Source organism: Cariama cristata, unplaced genomic scaffold (assembly GCF_000690535.1).
Source record: "Cariama cristata isolate BGI_N322 unplaced genomic scaffold, ASM69053v1 scaffold16386, whole genome shotgun sequence".
Taxonomy (NCBI): Eukaryota; Metazoa; Chordata; class Aves; order Cariamiformes; family Cariamidae; genus Cariama; species Cariama cristata.
The window spans coordinates 1-15,691 of record NW_009622808.1 but is presented as its reverse complement, the minus strand read 5'-3'; the positions used below and the strand labels follow the sequence as shown (position 1 = coordinate 15,691).

At 38.1% G+C, this 15,691-nt stretch overlaps 1 protein-coding gene across 2 annotated transcripts; it reads right to left on the bottom strand.

The window, feature by feature from the left end:
• Positions 1 to 1,811: 1,811 nt before the first annotated feature.
• On the bottom strand, positions 1,812 to 14,788 carry SKIL (SKI-like proto-oncogene). Of its 2 annotated transcripts, none has more exons than XM_009702497.1 (6): positions 13,682 to 14,788; positions 8,671 to 8,768; positions 6,981 to 7,219; positions 6,529 to 6,770; positions 5,192 to 5,416; positions 1,812 to 2,241 (listed from the first exon to the last, which is right to left on the bottom strand). In XM_009702497.1, the coding sequence occupies exons 1-6, from the start codon at positions 14,786 to 14,788 to the stop codon at positions 2,080 to 2,082; spliced, it is 2,073 nt and encodes a 690-aa protein (XP_009700799.1). In that variant the 3' UTR covers positions 1,812 to 2,079. The 2 variants fall into 2 exon arrangements, with proteins under 2 accessions (XP_009700799.1, XP_009700800.1); XM_009702498.1 differs by having other exon boundaries at positions 6,529 to 6,742; positions 7,100 to 7,219.
• Between the last annotated feature and the right edge of the window lie 903 nt (positions 14,789 to 15,691).

Here is a 15,691-nt window from a genome sequence, read left to right as displayed (position 1 = left end):
CTTTCCGTTTCCCAGGACGGTCTGTTCTTACTTGCCCATCTAGTTAATCCAGTGTAGGTTCTGTCAATCAAGTTGGACCACTTCAAGCGCCATTCCCTAATAATCACACTTTTATCAACATTCTTGCCTACTCTCCCTATAGCCATGTTTTTGGTGGTGGTTACAATAAAACATTCATTGTGTTTCTAAAGTAACTGGTGCACACACAACCAGAATCATTTACAGTCAGCACCTTTCCTTCCAAACCATTCTACAAAGACAGGCTTTTTCCTTCTCGGTTTTTTTTAAAGCAAAAATTTGGAGATGTAGTTGAAGAAGGGAAAAACGTGATCTGGATCTTCTTTTCTGATCAACACTGACAAAGAAAATTGCTTGATATTTTTTCATCTAATCTGCTTTAATTGTCAGTGTAAATATGACATAGAGTTCACAACAAAATCATACACAGCTATAAAAGAATCATCTTATGACTCCATGACATTTAATTTACCACCTCATTTCTCATTGAATTTAAAGATATGTGCAATTTTATCTTTCTTTATGATACTCAGTCCTGTTACACCACTAAAAGAGAAACAAAAAAGGATGCAAAAGTTTTCAGTTTTACTAGTTCAGGAAAAAAGAAATAATCAAGGTAGGCTTTTACTAGTGGTTTCATCCAAAATTAACTGAATTATTAAGAGAATAATAAACCTAAGTACCTTAAAAACAGAAGCTAAAGCACAGGTCAAAATTATGTCGTGAAATACTAGAACTACTAAAATATTCCTAGTCACTTGACGTAATCAGCTAACATCTGTCAGCTATATCAAACTTTTTGGAGAGAAGTGCAAAAAAGTATTTCTTCATCCAACTTTGTAGTCATGCGTTTAAACCACTAGGAACCAGACTTCTGAAGTACTCAAACATTATATATACATAAAACAGTAATTCTGTACAATTACGCATTTTCAAATGTTATAGCTTAACAAACATGCTGTATTTCTTAATTCATGGTAACATTACCATGCCATTCAAATACAGAGACTATCAAAATTATTTTCAAAGTGCCGTATCTCAGAATTTTATTTCTTAAGCTATTATCGCAACGTCAGTTAAGGCCTGTTCTATATAATGAAAGAAAAATCCACAAGCTGGCAAGAAGCTCAAAGTGTGGAGGCTTAGGGTACTAAAGAAACTAATACATCTCTTTTCATAAATATTTTTCTTGAAAGCATTAGTATCTGAAAAACACTTAGGTCAAGCTTTCTCGGTTTCTAGAAGGAAAAGCCCCACCTTTAAGCCTTTCATTAATGTTTCTTTCATATCTATAGAAGAAAATAAAAGAAAATATGTGAATTTTTAATTTCCAAAGATTTCACTGCAATTGTAAATTTTTCAATTTACAAAAAAACCTTAATGTTTTCTTCTTCCAGCACATCAAGCAAATGCTGGCTCTAAAACTCTTTAGATTGATAATGAGTTGGTTAAACAGAAAATACTGAAAAGATCAGCTTGATTTCACACAATGAAACTATGGGAAAAAAATCACGCTGGTAAATCACTTTTGATGATCAATCATTTATCATTGTGGCAATTCTGAGTATTACCTTAGAGATGAAAAGCTGCCTTTACTTTCCCCAGCCTGAGAACACATAATTACCACTGAAACCCAAACTATTTTTGACCTTGAAGAATTCAGAATGGTTTTGACGTACTTTTATAACCGGATGTGCAATTGATAGCAAAATAAAGATCACCACATATATTTTAACAAACAATGTTAAAGGTATAGAGTCCTCAAGACTACATTAGAAATAGACAGAAACTGGTCACTCTAAATCAAGAGTTTCGTATTTTTCATTGTTTGAGAAAAACACCAGTACAAATAAATCCAGATTTTCATTGGTTAGGAAAATCTAAAAATGTATATCTATCTATCTCTATTTATTTATATATATGTATATCTTCATCTGGACTTGTCTAGGAAATAGAAATCTGTAGAGATTACTTTTTTTCATCACACAGAAACTGCTCACAATTCATTACAAACCAAAACACCCTGTTTGAAGGACGCAGTCATGCTTCCGCTTCCAATTTCTATTTTCCTTTCCCATTTTTTGAAGATTTCAAGATCTGTAGCTTCAATTCCTTTATCATCATCTCTAACTTTTCCCTTGCCTCTCGCTCTTGTCTCAGTTCATCTTGAAGCTCTTGTCTATCTGCCTCTGCATGATCCAATCTCTGTCTCAATTCTGCTAGCTGTAAAATGGAGGGGAGAAACAGAGCAAATTTTAGCAAACTTATTTGTAAACGTCAACTGTTCACTTCAAGATGCCACTGATGACCATCCTATGCATCAGATAAAAGTTCACCAGTATTTACCAGCTCATTTTCTATCAAGAATTATGCAGTTACGTACTATACCATCAGCAAATGACATCAATATGCAAAGTTGCATAAATATCATACTATAATTAAAAAATGAGGAAGTCTAATTTTTAAATACATATAAATTGTGGTTATATGAACTGTCACACTAGACCATGTCAATAATACATACAATCTGTTAGGAAGACTGTGATGATGTCTACATCAGATGCTTCACAAATCCCAGAATAAATAGCACTCTTTCATTTCCCACGTTCATTTCTCTTACCTGATAAAATACTACTTCTTTATTTCAAAGCCTGAATGCATTTCTAGAGCAAACAAAAATATCAACACTGTTTTCTGATATCCTTTAGTATAAATGACATTCAGAAAATCTTGAACAGAACCCCCTGTGCATTTATGCATGTGTTCAAATATAAACATGAGTCCACCCAATTTTTTTTGTGAAAAAATTTGTGTTTAAACACAGAAATGAAATTGTTTTTAAATCCATGGAGTACAGTAAAACTCACACTTGCTATAGTGTCATCAAAACTTATTCACAGTGAGATCTAGAAACGTCTGATGAATTTTTCAAGTGCGGGAAAGTTATTGTCATATTGCTTATAGGTATACTGCCAGCAGTTAAAACAGGGAGGAGACTGGAAACCAGTAATCTTCTCTACCATTGATTTAAGGGGTTATTTCTTACAAAAAGACCTCACTGAATGTAAAAAGCTCATAATGACAGGTATCTATCTGATCTAAATCACCACTAAGCATACATCTTGCTGAAAGTGAGGAAGACAGCTCATGAGAATGAAAGTAGCAGGAGCATACAGGATCACCCACGTTCGCTAATTGCTGTAAAAGATACCAGTCAAAGGAACTGCTGTGCTCATTTTAGAGAACCAGTACATTCCATGGACTTTCATCTCCTTATATAATCAGAAATATTTAAACGATTCTTTGTCTAATCAGAAATATTTAAGCAGTTCTTAGACAGCAACAGGCTATTAATGCAAGTCTTTGGACTCCACTACTTTGATTTAAGTCGACTGTTGCAGTACAACAATGCCCACTGCCTGCATGTTGCAGCACGTACTACACAAGCACGTCTCCGGTTGAGTTTTGATTTCCAGCTCTAAGGAAAGGTTCCACTACTGGTTATACTGCCTTATTGTGACTGACAGGGTAAAGCAACAATTAAATAGACAATTCAATAAAGAAGTCAAAGAGGAGGAGAACACAAAGCATCTTCAGACAGGTCTAGAAAGAACAACAGACATGTAAGCAAGTTGCAAATCCCACATTATTAATTTTGCTTAATGTACAAAGAGGGTTCCTCCCAGTCCACAGTTCTCAGACAGAAAGGGCAGCCTGCGCAACTGCTTCAAGACGACATCAGACTAAGGCTTTTTTTAAATGCTGTATATAAAGCCTGGGGAAGTTACCTGTTGCCACGACCTCTGTTTAACTCGGGTACTTCTGACAACTGCTTGGAACCTAGAGTCCAAAGTGTATCATAAGATGTGACAAATGGAGAGAAAGGTTCAAATTGTATGTTGAGAATAGCTCTACCACACAGGTAACAACAGAGTAGACTTTCATGTGAGGAATGTATTTAGTTTTCAAAGTCTAACTTCAAAAGAAACAATCAACCAATCTCCTTGGGGAACAATCTACGGTTTTTACTCTCTAAAGAAAGTAAGCTACACAAGCCATATAAAACATGCTATACATGATTATCTTCATAAATTAGAACACGTTGTTACTTGCAGTAATAGGGCTTGTACCAGATGTTTAGTAAATCAGGCCTTAGTCAGAGAGGATTATTTCTGGCAGCAAAGGCTAGGAATCTGTGGAGCGGGATGTCATGAAATGAAATTCATGAGAAGGATTTATGATGCTAGTCTCTGCCCTACTCCCCAAAAATACCAGAACCTGTCTCTCAAGTACTGCCTGTTTCTTAATTTGAGACCGTAAGAGCAGGAAATATATACAGCTATGATCAAATGACCACAAAGCTTTACTGAGGTTGTTTTAGATTTTGTTTACTTTAAAAAAAACTGTGAAGATTAGTTTTCTGTGACATGGTACAAAATACATCATTATACATTTAATCACAACTGCAACTCATTTCGAGAAGGGGCATTCCAAAACTCACCCCTTTTGCATTAACTGTATTTCTCCCATTGGAATGACATGAATAACCTCCAACATAAAGAAACAACAGTAAAAGTTAAAAGGAAAGTGAAAAAAAGAAAAAATCTTTATAGGTTTTGACATATGAACCCCAGAGGCAGGAATGAGAGAAAAAAATATGATTTTTCATTTCCAAGAGAACTCTTGACCACATGCTTTGACAGAGCACAGAAGGGGGCTCATCAGATAGTGCAGAAGATTCTATCACCAAGGAACAGAAAGAGAAGTAAGGTACGCTACTAATCTGATGAAATGGTGACTGAGAGGTTTGGATTTTTTTTTTTACCTTAAAAGGAAGAAAAATAAGAATAGCTTATTTCTATAACTGAGAATGTTTAATTCTCTAACATGGGCAAGCTTATATAGAATAAAAACACAGTTTGTTTCAAATGAGAATATAACAGACCTTATGTTTAAGATTAGTATTTCATCAACAACATCATGCTGCATTCTACCTCAGTTTCAATCAAGGAACAGGGAAATAAATATTGCTGTCACTGTGACCTATTTTGGTATTTGTCTATGGTATGAGAACACATGGAGAAGATGAAACCTTAAGGTGGCTGAGCAATAGCTTCACAATTTCCTGATATACTAAATACAGTTTGGTTTGAAACGAAGTTTCCCTTCTCACCTGTGCTGCATATTCAGCTTCTTTGTCTTTTTCTAAATTGGAGTCACAGCTACACTTTTGCTTCATCACTTGGTCCAGTTTCTTCTCCAAGTCTCTCTGCTCAAAATAAAATTCTTCCATTCTTTGAGCATGCTCTGTCTGCAAACATTCAAGTTCTTTTTGTAAATTCTGCTGCTCTTCAGTTAGTTCCTTCATAGCTTTAGAGTTGCTTAACATTTCCACTTCCTGTCAAGAAAAATCAGGATCACATACTGCTTGGTCCGAAGACCAGGAAAGTAAAAAAAAATAATTTAAATGTGTATCTGGAAACAAGGAGGTCAAAAAGAGCACATTTATCTACTGATAACAACAGCCTGATAACGGTATTTATCTACTTATCAATGACAGCCTAGAATTCTGTAGCAAGCATTTCATTTTTAAGAAATTATTTATACTTCCAAGTACACGGAGCTTCCAGAAACAGATTCACAACTTCCAGCAGTGAACCTCAGAAAGCAGCAGCATATATATATTTTATATTCTAAAATATAGCCTGAAGATCTAAGAAGTGCATCATCAGAAAACAGAATAAATGTGTTTGATTTCTTTTTCCACTAGCATTTTAGTATTTATTTAAAGTCTTAATTTTTTTTTCACCTTATTTACAAGCTTTACATCCAACAGCAGAACAACTTAAAAGTAGCAGCTCTAGGGCCCTACCTGAGCTTATAGATTCTGAGCTCAACATTAAACAAACTAAATTAAAATATTAGGTCTGGTCTATGAATGTAAGAAGCAAAGATAGTATTTACCCTAATTCAGAAAACAGAAATGAGGCAAAATCACAAGTGAACACCAGCTTCTAATATCATCTGTTATTAAAAAAGACTAATAAAATCCCCCTAAAAACCAACGGCTTATCAAATAGAAACAGGAAGGTGGGATTCTTGTTTACACACAGTAGTGATAAGACCATTCTTAGAATACTGATGTCTGCATCTTTAAAATCCTGTACACTGAGAAATTTTAGAGGACTTAAACTACATTTTCCAAAATACTTAAATGTTTAGAAAATATTTTAAAGTGAAAGAAGTAGTTTTCATTTGGATAAAACAAAAGAAGGAGCCGCTTGAACACGGTAGTTGCAAACTGCAAAGACACCAATTATTAGTGGACTCAAGCCTAATGAGCATAAGGGATATTAAAGATCTGGTGCCTGGATTCAAGCTGGGGGGAAAATTATCTGTGTGTTTTGGTGCTTCTAAATGAACGTAATCTGTGATATTGATTCTAGAACCAACAAGCTAACATCAGTTTTCTGATGTCAAAAGTGAAATGCACTCAGATTGGCACTGTACCATTTGAAGCTGCTGTTTCCGCCGCAAAATAGTATTTAGTTTTTCTTGCTGCTTGATGTAGGTTTTCATTACTTCTTCCATGATCCTTCCCTTGTCATCTTCACAACTGATGTCTTTCATGAGAGTGGGGGACAAGGTTCGCACATCATGACCTACTTCAACACGGCTAGAGTCTCTAGAGGTTTTGGAAGAAACACGTTCAGATTTTCCACCTCTTGCAGAACGAGTTGACACAGGTGGATCTATAGAGAAAAGAAGAACACAGCATAATAATCACAGAAAAGTAAACTTCCAGAGTGAAAAAAATGCAAAGAAAACTAAATATTACAAAAAGGTCAAAAGAATTTCTGGAAAACTGAAGTGACATCAGAAAATACTAGCTTGGTGTTGAGCTTTCCAAAATTATATGGTATAAAAATTGGAAAGACTTCAACGTAATTTTCACTACTCACCTAAACGTTTATGCTGCTCCACATCAGTTTTCAAGTCAATTTTTTCCTGTTCTTCAAGAGAAAGCTCTGGATAGGAGGCAGCTTTTTTGTGCTTTCCACTACTGAGCTTCTTCTCTGACTGTCCAGGTGAGGATTTAATCACTTCTGAAGCTTTGACTGTTGTTTTTGCAACATCCTTATATTGTGATGCAAGAGATACATTTGGGGCAACCACTTTATCACACATATAAAGGTAGTAACTGAAACAGCAGAACAGTAAAATTAAGAGTGAAAGGTAAGGCAAAAGAAACGATGACTGGTAGAGAGCAGTAAGTTTAATTTAACATGATTTCACACTCTATAAAAGCTTCAATGAAAAATAAGCATATATTTTTAAAATTTTTTTCTATGCAAAAGGAAATCCTAATGATCCACTTAATCTTTACTGAGTAGATTATCTAGATAAGGTTTTGAGGCTATCAAACAAGAGGATTTTCCAAACATGGCTGATTAAAAAAAATCATACAGAAAATCATATGAAGTCTTCATTCAAATGCAAAGAGTGAAATTAGAATGCCACTGAATCCAGACTCTCTAGCATTTTCATAATCCTTACATTAGCAATGGAGGATGGGGGAAGTGATCAGTGTAGCGCAAATGAGCATACGACTAAATAGTGAAGCTGTATACTGACAGTGCAGGGGCATGTCTGAGACCAAGGCTGGACCTTCCTTCCCACATGTATCGAGCAATCCATCTGGATTTTCACAGCTCCTGGACTCCTGGGAGTATCCTTCTGTACCGCCCCAACCTAGCCACTCAGCTTTTGTCTAGTTAGTCCAGTCCTTGTCAAAGGGAAAAGAGTGCCAAATGTGTTAAGGCCAGTGCCAAGATAATCAGTGTCACAATGTCGGAGTTAACATTGCTGTCTTCAACGCTCTCCTTTCTCCAAGTTCTGAAGGAAGGCACCGACAGAAACAGCAAACTGAGGGACCATCACAGAAGTTCCACCATTCATGTGTTTGCGTAGGGACTTGTTTGATGCGTATGTGCTGCTTTGATGCGTGGGTGTTGCTTTGATGCGTGTTGCTAGCCAAAAGAGTCTGATCTCACCCATATACGGTAAATGCATAACCACACGGGGATGAGGGTAAGAGGTACATCAAGAAAAACTGTTTCCCTCGTTGATGCTGATGACAAACTGTGTACTATGTTAAGGAAATGCTCTTGGTTTCTAAAACTTGGAAACTAATCAACAGACACTTCAGCCATCGCCATTGTTCCAGTATAGAAGAAAGCCTTCAAACACCTTTTACAAGTCTTTTTTCAAAGGAAATTAAGTTGCACTCATGGTAAATAGGCCCTAAGCAGCTTTCCAGTTGCATGCATTGTATTATAATATGGAATACTAAAAATTACCGTCTGTCATTTCTACTCTGAAAAGGCAAATTGTAATTACATTTCAATTGTATTGCCTACGGAAGAACTCACAGATCACAGCTTGAGTCCTGTACCAAAAACCACTCATAAGCAGTTCATTAATATTTACACTAAGAAACGCATAAAAAGTTAGGGTTGAATTATTCCTGTGCGATCCCTTAGAGTTTTCCTAACAGTTCAGGTTGCAAGTACATTCAAATGCAAGTAGATTTGAATTAGTTAAATCCTTGTACATACAGTGCTTATAGTTCTACACAGGAAATTCAGTTACCTGGGATGGAAAAAGGAGGGTGGCTGAGGATCAGTTTCTGCTTCTTGCTTTATAACTGGATACCACTGCGATAATTCCAGGCTCTGCTGTGAATCTGCCTAAAGAAAAGAAAAGAAAAGAAATTGGTAATTGGAAGATGGGTATTTGTTATTCACATTTTCATAAACGCTCCTCAGTGGAATGGCATTTACACCATTAATACATACACATCAGAGAAACTGGGGTACTGGAAAATAGTGTCTTTGGCAGACATGCAGGGTGATGCAAGCCACAGAAGTTTCTTCGATCTCCAATTTCCCATTATGGGCAAAGTAGCAACGAAATTAAAATAAAATGTCTTTACAAACCCATATAAAAGCTCTGCTGAGTTTCCAGAACTCTGCCAGAGGCATGCTAAAAATGTTTAGGAGAACCAGAAAGCAGAAACGGGGATTCCCAAAAGTTTGTAGGAGCCTTTTGCAATAAAGTATCCACATCATAGTAAGCACCTGCCAGATACTTCATTATAAAATAAAACCTGTGAATAAAATGGCACAATTACTGGTGCTCAAGAGACAGAAGTTTCTTCAGTCGTCACAAATTTTTATTACAAAAGTGGGCAAAGCTGCTGTGGTAACATGACAACTCCATTCCCTCTGCAGTAACAAACAAAATTAATTCAGGTGCATGAGAATATATAACCTTAAAATTCTGTGCATTTTGTATTTGGGTAGCAATTCTTGTACTGTTTGTCTCAAGAAGTATTTTTGAAATTACTCTTTAGTCAAAGTTAACTGGTGATACTCTGTGTTCCACTGCAAAGTTACTGTTAACCTCAAGTGAAAGGAGTCTTGGCATATATTTATACAAGACTCATAGCTAAGAAATTGGTTCTTAATTTCATTGCATTAAAATAGCCTTGGGAAGCGGGATTTTGGGTAAGGTGTGGTTGGTTGACCCCAGCCAGCAGCCAAGCACCCATGCAGCCGCTCCCCCACCACCACCTCCAGGGGGATGCAGACAAAAGCAAGAAAGCTCCTGGGTCAAGATAAAGACAGTTTAACAGGTGAAGGAAAGAGAAAAAAAACCAAACAGGTGAAGCAAAGGATATCGCTCACCACCTCCCACAGACACACTGATGCCCAGCCTGTCTCTGAACAACGTCCACCTTGGATGCCAAAACCCCCTTTCTTCACCTTGTATCCTGGTTTTCATCGCCGAGTGTGACATTAGAAAGTACGCAGCATCTCTTTGGTCCCTGCCAGCCTCCTGCCCACCCCCAGCCTACTCGCTGCAGGGGCTGAGCACAAAACAGAGAAAGCCCTGACGCTGCCTGAGCCCTGCTGAGCAGCAGGCAGAACACTGGTGTGTTACCAACACGGTTTTAGCCACAAATCCAGAGCACAGCATCGTACAGGCTGCTATGAAGAAAGGTAACGCTATTCCAGCCAGACCCCGCACCTTTGAAAAGTTACTCAATTAAAAAAATAGCCTATAAAGCTAAAAAAAAAAAAATCCTATGTACCGAAAGCTTCTTCTAGCATTCTGACATCTTCACAATCCCTTGTGTACAAGACAGATTATCAGAAAAGTTTATATTTACACACCCTGAAATAAACTGCCTCAGAACTCGATCTCTGGCAGTCAAGAGAGTACCCAGTTACACAGGTGTGGCTTGTACCAAGGTCTGCAAAATCAAATGCTACTTGACCATGACAGAGACCAATCTACAATATTCTGTTCAAAACTTCCAGCCCACTAAATTCAGCTCTAGCAACAAAACTGAAATTTAACTCCACCCCTGCGGTTCTTCAAATCAGTTCCAACACAGACAGAAAGGAGGAAGGGCACAAGGAAGCTAAGCTCCAGAATAGTAAATTCAAAATCAAGGCTTTAAATAGTAAAGATTTGAAATACAGCGAATAATCTCTAGAAAAAGGGCCTCATCCTGACACTCGTCAAGTTTTCTCTACTTACTCAGATCATTCTAGTAATTTAAATAATGTACATATATTCTTCTACTTATACTGCAGCTAGGATACAGTAATCCGATTTTAACTTCTGAATCACACCTTGTCCATGTTTTAGGACTCACATTTCAACATGTTTATATATTTACATATGAAATTATCTATCAGGTAATCTCTATTTTCAAGTTATTAGGCCAGATTTTTACATTCCCACCTATTTCAAATGGAAACCGACTTTACTGTCTACCCATTAGTATGCATTTTGCAAATAAATTTCATAACATGCAATCAAATATTTACTCAGAAAAGCAAATGAAAGGTAACCATAAATAAACATTAAGTCTGTTTTCAACACAATTCTTCCCTCATCATCCAGGTTAATAAAATAGAGATAAAGCATCTACTTCAATATATACATGTGTATTTCATTACCTAACAATCTGTTTAGTTTAGATGCTCTTAAATAATTCTGTAAACACAATATATCCAAGTTGAACCGAACGACTACTGCCTGAACTGTTTGAAAGGGCTACGTGAAAGAAATCTAATTTTTCTTCTAAGCTAGTTGTACAAGCTGTTCTTTTAAGGAAAGAAAATCTGTAGATAAGTAGTGGTTTCAGCCTAATCATTAAGCCAGTAGTTTTAGCAGAGATGGGATTTATCAAAATACTCAGAAGAAACGTTAACTTTCCCCATTGTGAGCTTTTCCCCATGCACGGTGACCAACTCAGGGAAGTAGTCTGAGAAGCAAGACAAAGTTTTAGTGCATAGTGATTATGAGAAACTGTCGCAAAGTCAAGGGGAATGAGGATCTGAGGGCGCAGAGAACAGCAGAGACTTAGTGACAGCTGTTCCACCACGAGCAGGTGGATGTTACACTGCAGTGTAGAACTCCACAGAAAATGAGAAACTCGGTGGCAACCAAATATACAGCGTACAGCTTCCTTACTAGCACAAAAAACAGGAAGGCATTAACCTTGCGAGTATATTGTCTGCTCTTAAAATACTGAAAGCAAAAGCGTATCTGCATCGTGAGGTGAATAAACTCAGCGTGAAATGCTACAGACAAAAGCAAGGCACAGGCTCTAGGATGCTCCAAAAGACTATGGGATTTAATTATTTGTTGTTACTGGATGGACAAAGACCGAGCCAAGGGCAACTGCTCTTCCTGGGCCCTCCAAGATAACCTCAAAGATGCGTCGGCACTTCTGAGGACTGACTCAGCAAAGGTGGTAAGAAGGTGACAGAATAGCAAATGGAACATCCTGCAAATACATTTCCCCAGGAGCGTACAAAAAGGGAATGTCTACACGTTGTACCCAACACCTCTCTCACACCACAGAAATGAGGAGAAGACAAGACAACTGAAGCAGCCCAAGCTTCCCGAGGACAAGGAATCAGAGGCTGTGCTCCAACACTCCCTTACTAAACTCATTCTAATTTTTTGTACTTTCCAGATGAATATCCACGAGACAAAAAAAAGACAAAGAACCCTCGCCCACCATTTTATCTTTGTTCAAGTTTTCACAGTTTCTCTCTCACTCTGATTTCATATGTTGCTCTGTAAGAAAGAGCTACACAGGTTTGCAACGGAAGACTCCAGAAAGTTTTTGTACTTCATTTGCACCGGTCCAGTCCAAATTACTGTTACTGCTAATTTCAGCTGGTTTTTTCATCTGTACACATGAAACCGAAAAATCTCATAGTCTAAAATCTGCTACTGTGAAAAGGGAAGCAGTATTATAGCTACGAATATGGAACACTATTTCCACTGACACATCCACCATACTACAGTTTATTACCTACACTGGCGTTGCGAGGATCAAGACTGACATGTCTTCATCAGATGAAAAGCAAAGTCTCCTCGCTATGAACTTACCTGCATCTTCAACTAATTCATCATGAAGCACGCCATATTGCAGACTTTCATGGAAATTTTCTGCTAAAATCCCTTACTGTAGGCTGGCATAACTGTAAAAAATATCTGTTACTACAGCAAGCCTTTCTGCAATACTAACTTTTCAGAAGTTTACGCCGAAAGGTGCAAACTTACACCATACCTTTTAGGGCTCAACCATCTGAACTGCTCTTGCTACTCTTTTGAAATCTACCACAAAACGTCCAACAGGCAAAACTGATATACAGTCAAACCAGCAGCCATCAAACAGACACACAAACGCCAAATCCACTGAAAAGAAACATAGCGGTGGGGCAGGAACCATTTAAAAACTGCTTAAGTTTAAATTACACCCTGAAAATTGTATGTTCTATGAATGGAAACATCTATGATATTCAGTATTTATCTGCTATTTGTCTTATTATTTAAAGTAGAAGTTCTCTAAGGGAAAAACAAGCTCTGTATTTTTGAACCACAGTGCAGACTTGCAGCAGTATTTTCGGAAAAAATACGATGTCTATTATTAACCATTGTCAAGATACCGGCCTACAGCTCATTACTTGGGCTGCTTAAAACCCCCTCTTTTTGGCATATTTCAGTACACAAGTGGTTTAAACAGAAAGCTATTGCTAAACAAGCAGACTTTGGGCTTCTAAATAGCAACTTATCAAGGCACCATTACCCTGCAGGCAAAGCCATGAGATGGATGGTTAGCAAGCCAGGTCGCCACACACCGCACATATGTCTGCTGGAGTAAAAATAACAAATGAAGAATTAATTTGTAATATGCGATTTTCAAGCTCCTTTCTGCTTTGCTCAGCTGCTGCAACACACATCGCATAAAACATACTCAAAGGTCAAACAGGAGAATGAAAATTTCCACAATAGCTCTGAATTTTCCAAAGACTGCATACTTCAGAACAGAACAAGAACCAACAAAGCCAAACCAGCTCAAATGAAGTTACTTACAGCCCAAAGAGGAAAGAAATTACCGCACCTTTTAATGAGAAATGTATTTCCATGGCGAAGCTCTCTCACAAATTTAACTTAGGCTTGATTTGACAAGCATTCCCACTTACAAGAGGCAAGGAATGCTCTTCCAAGACAAGTATTTACGTGTGAGCAGAAAGAGATCTGGGAGTTTTACAAGAGCTGGTGAACTTACTTTGGACCGAGTTCTTTTCTGATTTTTCTCGCTAAATTTCTCCTTCATTTCCTCCAAGAGATGCTTCAGTTCCCGCTCCTCCGACGTTCCTAAGTATTTTTGGTTAATATGCAGGTAGCAGTGCCACTTGGATGATTCAAATCCCCAGTGGCAGGTCCTCTTGTCCGGGGATCTGTGTGAATGCATCACAAATGTCTGGGGTGAGAACATCCCGTAGCACTCCAAACACTGGATACACGGGTCATCCGGCGCAAGGTAGAACTGAGGTGCAAACAAGCCCTGGCACTTGCCCAGGCATTCGTGCTCTACTTCAAAGGCACTGCCAGTCTCTTTCAATTGGGCCAAGGTGTTCTTACCAGGAAGAAAACCGCCGTTTTGCGGAAAAGTGCGAGGACGTAGTAAAGCATTGCATAGTCTCTGAGCATCGGTCAGTGTAATTAGCCCACAGGACGGAGCATTGAATGGAAGAATTCCCAAAACCTTCAGAATATGAAGCTGGTCGGAAGTGCACCTCGAGCAGTATATATACAGTTCGTCACACACCGTATTGATCTGTTGCAATGAAAAGTCTCGGAGAACTGAATTCAATACTTGAGGGAGGCAAAGTCTTTTTTCTCCTCCGACTTTAAAGCAAGAGATAGATTCCCCCTCCAGTATAGTCTGGGTGAGTTCCGTGGAGCTGTCTGGAGGGATGAGCAGCGGACCAGAAAGTATTTGTGGCGATGGAAGAGGCAAGAACACAGTGGGTGACATACTTTCCTGGGAATAACGAGCTGAAAAAGCTGCCGGTCCACCCAGTGAACTCTGGCTGCTTAGGTGGAACTGTGCCAACGTGTGTTTCAGACCTGGATTTAAATTCAAAGGCTCAGATAGCGAAGTACTGTTTGGCTTGGCCGTTTCCCCATCGGCCTCCACGGGAGTTCCATCATATTCATCCAAGTTTTCCTTCTTTATTGTTGGCAACTTATTTATTACAGCTTGTACTTTGCTATTTACTTGCATTTCTGTCATTGCTTTTTTTAATGGAGGACTCCCATCCTCTTGGATCCCACTCCTTTTCTGCTCTGAAACTAGACCTAGAGGGAAGTTTATTTGTGGGCTTTCCATTGCTAAACACCAGAACTTTAATTACGACAGTCTTGACTGTGCATTTTCCTGCTTGTTCACACAAAAACCAATTTCAAGTGATCTTGATTACCTCAGGTACACCAAGTTTTGCACTCCTTTCAGTAAAACGTTACTTCTTCACCCTCCAATATTAAAAACTACAACCCATTTCGTGTGTAATATCGTAAAATTAATAACGGAGAGCTTACACAAATTTTTCTTTTCTAGTTATTTGTTCAATTTTCTAATATAAAAAACCCACTGCAATATGTATACAAAAGGCTTTTCTTCACCGCTACTTTACACAGTAGTCTTGTAAAGCAATTTAGTAAAAAACGATGTGTTGATGCAAGAGCGTCCATCCTTGATCGTTTTTTTCCTTTAAAAATATATTGCCTTTTCCAATAAATCTCTACTTAAATATTAAAATAGAAAAACAGTCTCAGTTTGAAGAACATTGATCTTAATGCAACTGATCCAAAACGTAGTTCAAGTTGCATGGAAATTTTATTCAGCACTTTCAGTTCCTGGAGACCAAACACAATCTTAAGGGCTTGCTTTATTGTGCTGCCAACTTCATGATTTCACCACCACGATGAGAGTGACCGTGGCAGTTCACAAATAAATTCCCCAAATCAAAGGCTGATTCAGATCGTTGGCAAAAACCAGAGAGTCACCTTTCGCACAGATGTCACTGGCGTGTGTCAGAATTTTCCCAGCCCGAGTTATCAGTAAGAGAGGCGAAATCCAGGCCATCGGCTAAATTCATGTCTTGTGCTAACACAGAGCTCCGCCGGCCCTTCCCGATAACCTGTGAAAAGGGGAAGAGGTCAGTCACAAGCAATCCCAAAGGATGAGCTCGAGATGTCAAAGGAGGGGTTCCCTTCCCGACTAATTCGGAAA

What these genes read in the sequence shown, in the direction of transcription:
- SKIL (XM_009702497.1), bottom strand. Translation starts at nt 14,788, where the DNA reads ATGGAAAGCCCACAAATAAACTTCCCTCTAGGTCTAGTTTCAGAGCAG. An exon ending in AGAAAAGAACTCGGTCCAAA is followed by an intron (nt 8,769 to 13,681) that starts GTAAGTTCACCA and finishes TCTTTTCTTTAG; the next exon opens with GCAGATTCACAGCAGAGCCT. An exon ending in CCCTCCTTTTTCCATCCCAG is followed by an intron (nt 7,220 to 8,670) that starts GTAACTGAATTT and finishes CTGCTGTTTCAG; the next exon opens with TTACTACCTTTATATGTGTG.